Source organism: Tachypleus tridentatus, chromosome 2 (genome assembly GCF_004210375.1).
Source record: "Tachypleus tridentatus isolate NWPU-2018 chromosome 2, ASM421037v1, whole genome shotgun sequence".
Lineage (NCBI taxonomy): Eukaryota > Metazoa > Arthropoda > Merostomata > Xiphosura > Limulidae > Tachypleus > Tachypleus tridentatus.
Window position 1 is genome coordinate 25216781 of NC_134826.1, and position 14180 is coordinate 25230960.

Below are 14180 nucleotides of genomic sequence, written 5' to 3' on the forward strand. Positions count from 1 at the left end.
AAAAATATGCATTTTGCGTTGTTAGACTAAACCACTTATTTGAGTAGAGCTTCGAAAGATGAAAATACGAAAAGGGAAAATAAAAAAACAAAAAACATTTTAAGCATTTAATAGGAAAATGTGAACACTATGGAATTAGCCTAAATACTAGCTGATCAAAAGTTTAAAACCATACCAAAAAGAAGTCCTAAACAGGGTAGGAAATGCCCAACAAGAGGTTTCAGTAGTGAGTTGCATAGCCGTCATTGTGAATAACTTCAAACATTCGCTTTGTCACGGTCGATATAAGCATTTGCAGAAGGCTGACTGGAATGTTATTTCAAGTGGTGAAGATGCCTTCACGAAGATCATGCACTTTTTGGAATTGACGTTCATTTCTATAGACTTCCCTTGCCATTCATCCCCAAACATTTTCAATGGGGTTCAGTTCGGGCGAACATGCTGGATGGTTCAAAAGAATCACGTTATCTGCCATGAAAAGTCCTTTGTCCTGCGGGCATTGTGGATTGCAGCGTTGTCCTGCTGAAAGATCCAGTCATTTCCACATAAGCGAGGGCCTTCAGTCAATAAGGATGCTCTCTCAAACATGCCAATGTAGGCAGCTGCTGTTTGGCGCCCTTGTATAACCTGAAGCTCCATTGTTCCATGAAAGAAGTAAGTACCCCAGATCATGATTGAAGCTCCTCCATTGTGTCGTGTAGAAAGTGTCTCTGGTTGAATATCCTTATCGTGCCAGTAACGTTGGAAGCCATCTGGACCATCCAGGTTAAATTTTTTCTCATCAGAGAACAAAATCTTCGTCCACTTTTCTACGTCCCATGTTTGGTGCTTCTCAGCAAAGTTTAACAGAGTTGTTTTGTTGTGTGGAAGGATGCGTGGCCTTTGAAGGCGTTTACGGTTTTTAAAGCCTCTTTATCGTGGATGCCGTCTTATTGTTATTAAGCTGCATTTTGCGTCCGTAAGGGCCTTAATGTGGTTCGATGAACGACTAGTGTCTTGTCAGATAACCCGTCGAATCCTCCTGCTCAACGCTAGCGAAATTTTCTTTGGCCGACCACTTGAAATTCTCGTTCCGTATCCCTTAAGGTCTTTTAAGAAATTTACAACAGCAGTTTTACTACACCCAATCTCACCAGCGATGACATGTTGAGAGAGACCTTGCTTTTGCAGCTCGACAATTCTGCCACGTTCAAACTCTGTCAACTTTTAGCCTTTGCCATGTTTTTACCCAATGTAACACAGGATATCTCAGTGGTAGATACTGACAACTCTAATGCTTGAACACAAATGACTAAATTTTGTTACGTGTTTACCTATTAACGCTTCGTTTCAGTATAGTTTTAAACTTTTGACCAGCTGGTATTTAGGCTAATTTCATAGTGTTTACATTTTCCCTATTAAATGCTAAAAAGTTTTTTATTTTTATTTTCCCTATTTCTTATTTTCATCTTTCGAAGCTCTACTCAAATAAGTGGTTTAGTCTAACAACGCAAAATGCATATTTTTTCTTTATGTTCATTGGCCTTAAGATTTTGGCCAGCAGTATACGAGGCCTGTTAAAAAAATACGCGGACTGACGTCATAAAACAAAATGTACTTTATTCAGAAGTTACAGGTCTGGGACCCCTTCAAAGTACTCTCCTCCCCAACGCACACACGTATCCCAACCGTGTTTCCACTTGTTGAAACAGTCCTGGTACGCTTCTTTTGTAATGTCCTCCAGCTCCTTCGTCGCATTTGCCTTAATCTCGGGAATCGTCTCAAATCTTCTTCCTTTCAAGGGTCTTTTGAGTTTGGAAAACAAGAAAAAATCGCAAGGAGCAAGGTCAGGTGAGTAGGGGGATGGGGAAGAACAGTGATCGAGTGTTTGGCCAAAAACGCACGAGTTCTGAGGCACAAATTTCGCAGCAACGCGGTGCATCTTCAATTTTTCGGTCAAAATCTCGTAACAAGATCCAACTGATATCCCAAACTCTTCAGCAAGCTCCCTAACAGTCAGACGTCGATTTGCCCGCACCAGGGTGTTGATTTTGTCGACGTGTGGGTCGTCAGTTGACGTGGAAGGACGTCCAGGATGCTCATCATCTTCAATGGACTGTCGACCATCCTTTTAAACGTTCATGCCACTTGAAACATGCCGTACGCTTCATAGCAACATCACTGTAAGCCGTGTTAAGCATAGCAAAAGTTTCAGTCGCAGATTTTCCAAGTTTAACACAAAATTTCACAGCAAGTCGTTGCTCCTTCAGGACATTCATTCTGATATCCGCCAAACGAAAAAATCGCACTTCACTTAAAACCGCGTAGCTAATACACAAATGAAGATATCTGCAATCGGGAAATGGCGTCGTAATCAGCTGATCTGTGCAAACCTAGCGACACCAAGCGGATTCCCCTGGAACCAACTGGAGTCGCGCAATTTAAACAGTCCGCGTATTTTTTGAACAGCCCTCGTAAATCTCGTTTTGTTTGAGATATAAAAGGTATTATCTGGCTTGGATTTTCTGTTTGTTATTCTGTGTCTTGAAACAAGTTATGTTTTTATGTATTTATATTACGAATCAATCTTTACACTACTTTTTTTTTTATTTTCAAATTCAAGTAGTTTTTGGTGTAAATAAAAGTTTTAAAATATCTGCCTTTTCACTTTATCACAGTTTACAATATTACATCACAACACATGAGGCGATGATGCTGTTTATTCTGATATTCTTTACAAAGTTACATCGTTCAACCTCACAAACAATTTGTATTTATGTTAGTTTTCGTTATGTAATATAAAAATATTAAAAACACATTAAGAAAACAGTTTATAAATACTTTCAATACTCTACAGTTATATCGTTGTATTATTATAAATAATAATATTTTAATAAAAATAATCACAAAAAAATTGCAACTTTTCTAACTTTCGATCATTTTCGAACTTAAGTAGTTTTGTGACGTCAGCGAGGCTTTGTCTGGAAACTTGCTTATTTACCGCATAAATATTCTAAATAATGGGTATATGTAATTGTTTCTTCCAGTATTATGTTCCACGTTTCCTTAAGCGGTCGTTTGGCTGTTGGGATACACACACGCAATTCGTGTTGTTACGGTAGTCACGTTTTGCACATCGATTTGAAATAGGCGGAAACGACTTTACTATAGTACCATTTATTTTTCAGTTAACGGTCAAGAATTCAAAATAAATCTGTTAAATTGCTACATATAACGATTTATAAATGTATATATTTTTTATTTTACACAATCAAACAAACTATTTAATATAAAGATTTTATACGTCTGTTTAATTTAATATTATTTATTTTCAGTTCACACATGTTGAAGAGTTCTTTCAAACGTTGTTACCATTGAAACCAGCAAGTGGTTTTATAAAACAACTTATTATGTAATTATATGTTGTTTGTCAAGTTTTATTAGTTCTCAAGAAGTCCAGTTTCATATATTTTCAGCTGTTAGTTACAAATCAGACAATGTAGTTGTAACTTGTCTCGACAGGTTACGTGCGTGATTCTGTGTAGAATGGGACATTTCTTGGGGGTGATAGCGTTTTTGTGGTATGTGAAATGAAACCGATATCACCAATCACTGTGTTCTCACTGTACAGACAAAGTAGGCATTTTTACCTACGTTATGTGGAATATAAATAATGGTAATTCTTATTGCACGAGAAATCTAAATTTACAAAGTAGCATGTATCAGTACAGCAGAGAAGGGACTGCGAACGTAGGCTTCGTTTTCTACATGGTAACAAACCATTGATAACGGCTTGGTTAAGGCGTTCGACTCGTAATCTGCTCGCCCTTTCAGCCATGGGGGTGTTATAATGTGACGGTCAATCCCACTATTCGTTGGTAAAATGTAGTCAAAGAGTTGGCGGTGGATGGTGATGACTAGCTGCCTTCCCTCTAGTCTTACACTGCTAAATTAGGGACGGCTAGCACAGATAGCCCTCGATTAGCTTTGTGCGAAATTCAAAAACCAAACAAACTGTTGACAATGGCTTAGCAGCCGATACCTTTCACACGCAATAAATTCTACAATAACTTTCTTCACTTGAACCGTTTTGAATTTATATGATAAGGTCCATCTCGAAATACAGTTTATATTGTATTCAAAGTGTCTGGACAGTATTTACTGTGCTAGTGAAGTTGTGTAAGCTCACATATCGCTGAACTAAATAAACATCAGATAATAATTCGAGTTTTTAGTTATATTTTATTTATTAATAGTGTACTGAGCTGAGAAAAATCTGTAATAAGAATAAAGATTAAATGTCACAAATGTAGCTTTATGATGTAATATTTAATTTGTAGGTGAATTATGTCTGTCGTAAAGAACAATACACATTACAAAATATATAAACCCCAAACCTATACTTTAGATAATACAGATCATAGCGTTATGAAACGAAGAATACAAAATATTACTAGACAGTTCTCTGTACATCGCTAACAAACTGGAAGATCAGCAGTCTAACTGTGCTGTTTAGTAATGGCAATCTATTTTTATGTGGCCCGGCATGGCCAAACGTGTTAAGGCGTGCGACTCGTAATCTGAGGGTCGCGGGTTCGCATCCCGGTCGCACCAAACATGCTCGCCCTTTCAGCCGTGGGGGCGTTATAATGTTACGGTCAATCCCACTATTCGTTGGTAAAAGAGTAGTCCAAGAGTTGGCGGTGGGTAATGATGACTAGCTGCCTTCCCTCTAGTCTTACACTGCTAAATTAGGGACGGCTAGCACAGATAGCCCTCGAGTAGCTTTGTGCGAAATTCCAAAACAAACAATCTATTTTTATTGTCACTAGTTTTATGTTACAGTGAGTGTTATGATTGGATTGTATGCATTCCAAAATATTAGTTGGACTAACTTTTAAGTTAGTTATTACCACTCACCGCCAACTCTTTTACCAACGAAGAGTGGGATTGACCGTATATTATACGCCCCCACGGCTGCGAGGGCGAGCATGTTTAGCGCGACGCGGGTGCGAACCCGCGAATTACGAGTCGCACGCCTTACGCGCTTGGCCATGCCAGGCCACTAAGTGTTAAGAAACATTCGTAATAGCATATGAGTTCTAATAGGAAGAACTGGTTATATACGTGTCATGTGAGCTCATGTCAATCAATAGGGATACTACTGTACATAGGTTCCGCCTATCTACTGGATCATCTAACTAATTGCAATATAACATATTAATATATTAATACTATTTATTGGTATAAACCAGTAAGAGTTTTCTCATAAGGAAATCCTTAAGAGCTTTAAAGCTAATTATTTTAAAATCCGAGAGCATGACAAGTTTCGTTACATAACAATGCACGAGTAGTACGTTGTGTATGTTGTTTAATTGTTGTTCTAGGCTTCTGTATTATTATTGACGTCATCTTACTCGAAGCTTTTAAATTTCGTATTATGTCAATATTGTTAAGACTGGAGGGCTAGATTTTTCTTTTGCATACTATAAATATACATGCAAACACAAAGAGGAAGTAAGTTAATGAAAGTAAGAGGAAATTAGAGAGAGAGATAGATCTAGACTGTTAAGGCGTGCGACTCGTAATCCGAGGGTCGCGGGTTCGCATCCCCGTCGCGCCAAACATGCTCGCCCTTTCAGCCGTGGGGGCGTTATAATGTTTCGGTTAATCCCACTGTTTGTTGGTAAAAGAGTAGCCCAAGAGTTGGCGGTGGGTGGTGATGACTAGCTGCCTTCCCTCTAGTCTTACACTGCTAAATTAGAGACGGCTAGCGCAGATAGCCCTCGAGTAGTTTTGCGCGAAATTCAAAAAACAAACAAATTAAGAAGACTAATATTATCAATTACGAACCCAGTTTTTTCATATTAATATTGCACCACGTGATAAGATTTTTACCTTTTTAATGGTTTAACATATCTGTTTTGTAAATACTACAAATTTAATTAAAATATATGAACACGTGATAAAATAATTGTTGACAGAAAACTGTATACTTAGTAGTTTTATTTCAGACTTCTGTAGACTTTCTTGAAAAAACTATTGTAAGCAACATTTAAATAAATATTCCTGATCATCTGACTGCGAGAGATAAATGTTTTGATTGTCAAGAAATATATTGGTATTCTATCTTTTTTTCTGTGGTTATTTCATTCCGTATTGATGGTTAAATACCACAAGGCTTACAATCACAACAATTTTAATGCCGTCAAGATTAACCTGTTCAGTGCCATAGACGAGATATTTCGTCTAAGCCGATCGATAACACAGTGCCACGGACGAGTTAATTCGTTCTCAATAATACCTAACTTCAACGTTAGATGTCAGCACCATCCATGGACTTGACCTACTTACAAATTGTTTCACTTTCGATCCAAAATGGCGTAACGCAAAAAGTTACAAAATGAAGAAGCATTAGAGTTGTATTTTTAACTTGGTTCTGAGTTGCCGTAGCAGCTGAAATATTTGGCAGTCAACAGGTTAGGTCTATATATGTTGGTGTCTTTAATTATTTGTATACGATGTGAACTTAGTGACATATATATATATATATATATTATATTATAATTATGTGTTGCGTTAGGAAGCAAACACCAAAATAAAACTATTATTATACGGAACTATTTTTTTTTCTCACTGCGGTTACATGCAGCAAATGTACTTACAGAAGATCTTACTTCACTAGTTATACAGACAATACCTTCAAAATTCAATAAATATTAATCGTTGTCAGTTGTTTTTATCTTAGTTTTTCCTTTTCAACTTATCTTTAAGACTCTTTTATTTCTACAGGTAGACATTTCTTTTGATCTTATAGATAATGTCTATTCTCTATTATTCTTTCCGTGTGCTATTGATTTTCAAAGTTCTTATCAGACATTTCTTCCAGTTCATGAGACAGTGGTCTCTTCTATTGATTGATACGTATTACACATGCATTACTGGTAAAAAAAAACGTTTTCGGCTTGCATGCAGAGTTAACTACATTCAAAACGTACTAGAAAATCTTGCTGGATTTTTTTAGGAAATATGATATAACATTATACTAAACGGCTAATTCAACAGAGAGAAATAATATCAATCCGCATTTTCGTTTTCCGTAATATTTCGTAGTTTACCTTCCGTTACGCTAAACATACTCGCGCTTGCAGTTGTGGGGGCGTTATACCGTTTTTATGTGACGTCAATTCCACTATTTGGCAGTAGTTGGGATGAGTAGCTGCCTTGCCTCTAATTTTACACTGCTAATTATATACGTCTATCGCAGATAGCTCTCGTGCAGCCCGGCATGGCCTAGCGCGTAAGGCGTGCGACTCGTAATCCGAGGGTCGCGGGTTCGCGCCCGCGTCGCACCAAACATGCTCGCCCTCCCAACCGTGGGGGCTTATAATGTGACGGTCAATCCCACTATTCGTTGGTAAAGAGTAGCCCAAGAGTTGGCGGTGGGTGGTAATGACTAGCTGCCTTCCCTCTAGTCTTACACTGCTAAATTAGGGACGGCTAGCACAGATAGCCCTCGAGTAGCTTTGTGCGAAATTTCCAAACAAACAAAGCTTTGCGCGAAATTCAAAACAAACAAACGTACATACTATACTCCTTACATTGCACAAGAAGTGAAAATTTCAACACACGCCGGAGATAAGATGGCATAGATATCAACAATATCTGGCAATATAACATAGATGTCAACAACACCTAACAAGGTAACGTTGCTGTCAACAATATCTTTCGAGGTAACATAGAAGTCAACAGTATCCGTTGAAGTAACGTTGCTGTCAACAATATCTGTCAAGGTAACATAGATGTCAACAACACCTAACAAAGTAACGTTGCCATCAACAATATCTGACAAGGTAACATAGATGTCAACAACACCTAACAAAGTAACGTTGCTGTCAACAATATCTGTCAAGGTAACATAGATGTCAACAATATCCGTTGAAGTAACCACTTCTAATTTCTTTAGATACACAAGAAACATAATTCATCTTCCATTAAAAGATAAATAATAAAACTAAACCCATTCCGAATAATTCGAGACTGCAGGAACAGTATAAAGTTGCTGTACTTCAGAGGGCTACAAACCTCTGGCAAAGAACAACGATATCTAAGAAACACACAAGACCATATTTACACATAGACGTCTTCTGCTTAGTTTCAACAACATTCAGACATTCGCTCTTTCGTTTTAAAACGTTTTGTTCTTCAGAAATGTTGTAAACACTATTTTAAGTAAAATAACGTATGTATGTTTTTTGCTATTGCGAAGCCACATCGAGCTTTCTGCTGTATCCACCGAGGGAAATCGCCTCCTTGATTTCAGCGTTCTAAATCTGAAAACTTACAGCTGTCACACCGGGATACAAGAAACTAATGATGCACAATTTTCAAATCATTAACTGAGAAATTAACTGCTGCTTTCTTATCAAGTTATTGTTGTATAATTTGTAGTTAACATTGTTATGTTTGTTTAAATTGCTGCATTCATTAGATACATCTATTGGTGAATATATTGAATATGTGACGTTCCGTAAGAAGTATAGAGACAACATTTCAGACAAATAAATAAAAAGGTTGACACACTTCTGTTAAAAATAAAAGATTTCAGTTAGATGCGATTGAACTAACGAATATGTCACCTCCTAAAGGAAATACTTCAAGATTTAGTTAAATGAGTAAACAAGTGAAATGAACGTGTTTTAACGTATGTTGAAATTTATACACGTCGAATAACACAAGAGGGAGTCTTTTTTTCTTTCACTTTGAAGCTTCTTCAGGGGTCAACATCTAATCCATCTCTGGAGTAGGCTTAGAAGAATTAACAAATAAAACAATGTTTAAAAACAATAGTTCGATCCCGGGTTTAAGTAACATAATTTAACAGTATTATTACGGGTATTTAGTGAAACAAGAATGAGATACAAGTAACATATCTCGATAAAGGTAAATAAAATAATGATTTATATATCCAGAATGTATCTTAATTCGTTTTTTTTTATTTCTTGCGAAGCTACACAGGGTTATCTGCACTAGCCATCCCTTATTTAGCAGTGTAAGACTGGAGGGAAGGCACCTAATCATCACCACCTACCGCCAACTCTTGAACTACTCTTTTACCAACGAATAGTGAGCTTGAGCGTCACCATATAACGCCCCCACGGCTGAGAGGGCGGGCATGTTTGGCGCGACGGGGATGCGAACCCGCGACCCTCAGATTACGAGTCGCACGCCTTAACACGCTTGGCCATGCCAGGCCCTGTGGGTTTGAAGAATCAAGGTTCTCTGTATCCGCAAAATAACAAAACAAACAAAAATCAGACAACGTGTCCTGTTCTTTGGGACTGAGAACGCTATAGAAGATCGAGGGTGAAATCCCACTACTTGATCCCAGAATAATCCCAATCTTTGACTAGTTGCCTTTTCTTTAGGGCTAGGTATGCACGGAGAATACTTCTGTAGTCTTAGTCTTGCGCAAAAATTCCACGACAAATATATATATATATATATTTTAAAGTGAGTACTATGAAGTTCCGAACGACATTTTCTTCGTGTAAAGACCAAATATAGAATATATTATCAAAAATATAATGTTTAGGACTATACGTTTTACTTGCTTTAATGAAATTACTTAACTTTATAATTACAAGAAGAAAAAATTGGTATTTAAAATATTGGTTAGAAACGAAATATTGAAATTATTTAGCAAGAATTTCTAATAAAGATGTTAATTTCTATACGAAGGCAAGTAAAGTTAACACAACTGGTACTTTTATTGAAGTTAAGTTTTAGACTCAAAAATTCAATGAATATATTGCATTCTAAATATGATAGATTTATATTTCTCTTGTCTTAGTTCAGAATATTATGTACTTAATGGCGTCGTTATGGTCTGAATTTCGCGCAAAGCTTCACGAGGGCTATTTGCGCTAGGCGTCCCTAATTTTACAGTGTAAGACTAGAGGGAAAGCAGCTAGCCACCACTACGAATAGTGGTATTGACCGTTACATAAACTAAACTAAACTAACGTGGCAGGGGTTCAGTTTAGAGAGAGAGAAATCAGAAGAGTTCTCTCTCCAACTGGGGTGTTCAGGAACTTTGTAGTTCCTCTTCGTCCCTTTTCGTGAGAAATGTTTTAAAATATCCGTGGAATTTTTACTTTATTTTTAACATTTCAAAAAATGGAGTTGTGTATTTGTGTGTGAGAGGAAGGACGGGAGAACTGGACGAAAGCAGCGAAAGTGAAGTGAGCCAGACCTTGGCTCGAGGATGGTGTACCCTGGCGGCTGGAGAATTGGTTTTTAAAATTTTACCGTTACATAAAACGCCCCATGGTTGAAAGGGCTTTGCATGTTTGGTGTGACGGGTATTCAAACCCGTAACCCTCAGATTAGGAGTCGAGTGCCTTAACCGCATGGCCACGCAGCTATGATCTCTATGGGCAGTTTACTTTGATCACAAGTGATTACTAATTAAATGTAATGAATCTAAGAAAGGGCCCTCAACGACCAAATTAAAATGTTTTTATTTAGAGAGACTAAATGATTAATTATTTTACTTCGCGTCTGTGTTTCCTATGAGGCTTAAGCTGAGATCAAACGGATTTCTTATACTTCAAGGATGATAATGAATTAAAGTGATCCTGTTTGTGCCTAAAATAATACATATGTATTTGCATATGGTTTCACGTTATGTTTCCACAACAAAATTCAATTGGTTAATCGAAAAATATGACTATGGATAATTCATTGTAAGCTATTTGTTTTCAAATCTCGGAAAATATTCAAACTATTTGGTACCGATACGGAAACAACGTTCACACAGAAACTGACCTCAGTGAAGCCGGTGAAATATTGAAGCATGACGTAGCATAGTAATTAAGGTGCTGCACTGTGAATCCAAGGGTCAATGGTTTGCGTCCTGTTGCTACAAAGTCATAACTTGTAATTTAGAGCCGTAGATGCATTATAAGAGTGATAGATAGCAACCTTTGTTTAGAGCAGCTTAGGAGTTGTGACGTATGTGCGAGTTTCCAGGATAAACACACTGAAACATTTTTATGTACTATATTCTAAAACCATGGTCCATACCTTGTAAGTAATTTAAGGACTTCTAACAAGAACAATGTAAGAGTTGAAATACCCGCTAACGTCTACAAACCGTGAGGAGGTGACCACATAATTAAATTCCTTTTTTACAAAAAGAAGACTCTTACCAGTGACGAGTTTCGAATCTCCGATGGCACGCCTGCTGTTGAGACGAGTTTTTCATTCTCTGAAGAATATCTGAGAAATGTCTGAAATGTTCGAACTAATCACGTGAAAGTTAAGGAATCTTTTAATTAAACTGACAAAACTGGTCTGAGCAGAGATCTACATTAGCAGCTAAGAATGATTTTAATAATAAAACGTCTGATAAAACAATGTTTTGGTATATATATATGTCCAGGACTGGATTTTTTATCGAGTTGTTTAACACAGCAATGTTTGGTAAGTATGTGTTTCAGACATTATTATTCCTCCAGAGCGACATTTTTTATAAATTATTCGATACCACAATATGTATTTTTTAATCATTAGATTATTTGTCAATATGTGTGCGACAGAGAATTAAGTATATATATCCTTTCAAAAGTTTGTTTGTTTTTGAAGTTCACGCAAAGCTACATGAGGGCTATCTACGCTAGGCATCCATAATTTAGCAGTGTAAGACTAGAAGGAGGGCAGCTAATTATCAATACCCATCGCCAACTCTTGGGCTGCTCTTTAACCAACGAATAGTGGGATTGACCGTCACATTATAACGCCCCCACGGATGAAAGGACGAGCATGTTTGGTGCAACAGGAATTCGAACCCGCGACTCTCAGATTTCGAGTCGAGCTTCTTAACCACCTGGCCGTGTAGGGGCCTCTTTCCGTTGGGACAAAATTCACACTGTGGACACATAGAACATGATCTTAGTTTAGATAAAAACTAAAAATAATTAAGAAACTTTTTAAGATTATTTCTTCTATTATTTTCATTGGTAATAGATTTTAAACACACTTACATTGTGCCTGGTAGTGTGTGTTTACTTATAACAAAGTCACATCGGGCTATCTACTGAGTCCACCGATTGGAAGCGAACCCGTAATTTTAGGGTTGTAAACCGTAGACTTACCGCTGTGTGATGGCCTAGTAGTATTGGAAACTATTACTCGTATCGCTTTAGAAAACTGTGAATGATTGAATTTGGAAACATAAAACACGTAAGTTGAACAAATTGTATGAAAGGTAAGACTTAATTGTGAAATATTCATAAAAAATGTTATGTTTTTAAACAAAAATAAATGCAGAGATGTTGTTTGATTATATACTAAAATTCATTTTATATTTTCTATATTGTTGTAAAGCAGGATCAATGCTAATATAAAGTTTCCTTCATTTATTAGTCACTATGGAAATATAAACAGTTTTCAATTTTTAGGACGGGCACTTTCTCATAAAAACATAAAATTGTAGCTTTGTGCTGTATTGAGATGAATATTTTCACTTAATGCAGAGGCACTAGTTTAGGTAACGAAACTCCATTACTTGAGTATGTTACCTCAGAAGCTGAGATAATACCTACTGTGCCAGAGATGTGGGATAGTTTAGAACAAATTAGTACGATTTCCATTACTGGTGGTGTAATAGGCTCCTCGGTTTACACCTCCTATGTTTCCTTAGCGAACAATTACTTCGACTTTTAAGACATGGTCTAATTTAGACAGTGATTAGCTTCATACAGATGGCACGAACAGTTTTTGTTGACTATTTTTACTTCGAGAACTTAACGATACTTATTACCACGCCCACAAGCAGAGTTGGGATAACTTGGACAGTAACTACCTTCCTCAGTGGAGATAAATTAGCTGAATTCGATAACGACTACTTCTAATACTGAAGCTAATTTAACTAAGAACTTCACTACGAGAGGTGAGAATTGCTAAGCAGTACTATACCATGAGCATTTTATTAAATATAAATGTGCTTATTTTGCTTATGGTTACAATGAATAGTGAGCCTCTTGTTGGTTGAGACAGTTATTTGTCTATTTTGTTTATATAAATGGATGTAATAAATAAACTTGAATATGCTGCCTTTGTTTTCTTTCTGGGTCCACCGGCGTGGCAAAGGTAAATTTACCGATTTACAGTGCTAAAATCCGAGGTTCGATTCTCCGCAGTGAACAAAGCAGGTAGCCTAATGTGTCTTTGCTCTAAGACGAATAAACAAACAACTTTCACACGGAAGTTTCATTTCAGAATAATATTTCGAAAGAATAAAAAAAACTCATTAAAACATATCTAGATAAATGAGTCGAAAACTTTTGTTACGTCATTGAGAATGTTTGATTTTTTTTTAGTTATAAGCTATATTTAAAATTCAACTCACAAAACGAATGAACCTCAGTTCATTTTCAAGGCAGAACAGGTGGTTAGGATTTTTGAGTCGGAATCCGTCTTACTAAACATGCTCACCCTTTAAGCCATGGGGACATTATTATGATTGTTGATATTATTAGCCAGCTATGAATTTTTTAAAAATACTTTTGATAAAAAAAAGTATTCTTTTTTAGTTGTTTTAAAGGTCAGCAGTAACGTCGTTAGTATAACAATTGGCAGTGTTGCCCGCAGAAATCTTGGAGGCCAAAACTTAAGGTAAATATTTAGTTCGAGCTTCCCCTCTCACAGAATTTAGAATTCAACTTGCTAATCGGCTCATTTTCTATTGAGCTACTTGCATACATTACCCTCTATATAAAATACAATATTAAATATGCTGAAAACAAGTACGTTGTGACATTACTTCACATATATGTGGTATACGTTACAGTTATCATTCAAACGTAAAAAAGTTTGCGTTCTTTACTCATATGGTAAACTAATATGTAAATTCATACTGTTGATTCGATGTAACAGCTTTTTAAATTATGTATGCCATCGTATACTTAAAACAAGGGACTTAATGGTCTATATGAAAGTTTTAAAACTTTATAGTGCATGAGATCAATATTAATTGATCTTCATCGCCTTTGGACATTTTTCTGTTAATAAAAGTATTTTATAATTCTATTCTTTACTTCTAAGACGTACCAAAAACAACAGGAGGTTTCTTATGTGCCATACACTGGCTGATGTGTTTAATACACATGAACGCGTAATTGTTGATGTAGACAAAA

General features: G+C 36.6%; 1 protein-coding gene across 1 annotated transcript in view; it reads right to left on the reverse strand.

Moving 5' to 3' along the window:
- Positions 1 to 7576: 7576 nt before the first annotated feature.
- LOC143245456 (uncharacterized) overlaps positions 7577 to 14180 on the reverse strand; it is a 128798-nt gene continuing 122194 nt past the window's right edge. Inside the window, exon 6 of the mRNA XM_076491819.1 lies at positions 7577 to 7939. Coding sequence (XP_076347934.1) covers positions 7577 to 7939 — 363 coding nt within the window. The remainder of the gene's footprint in view (positions 7940 to 14180) is intronic.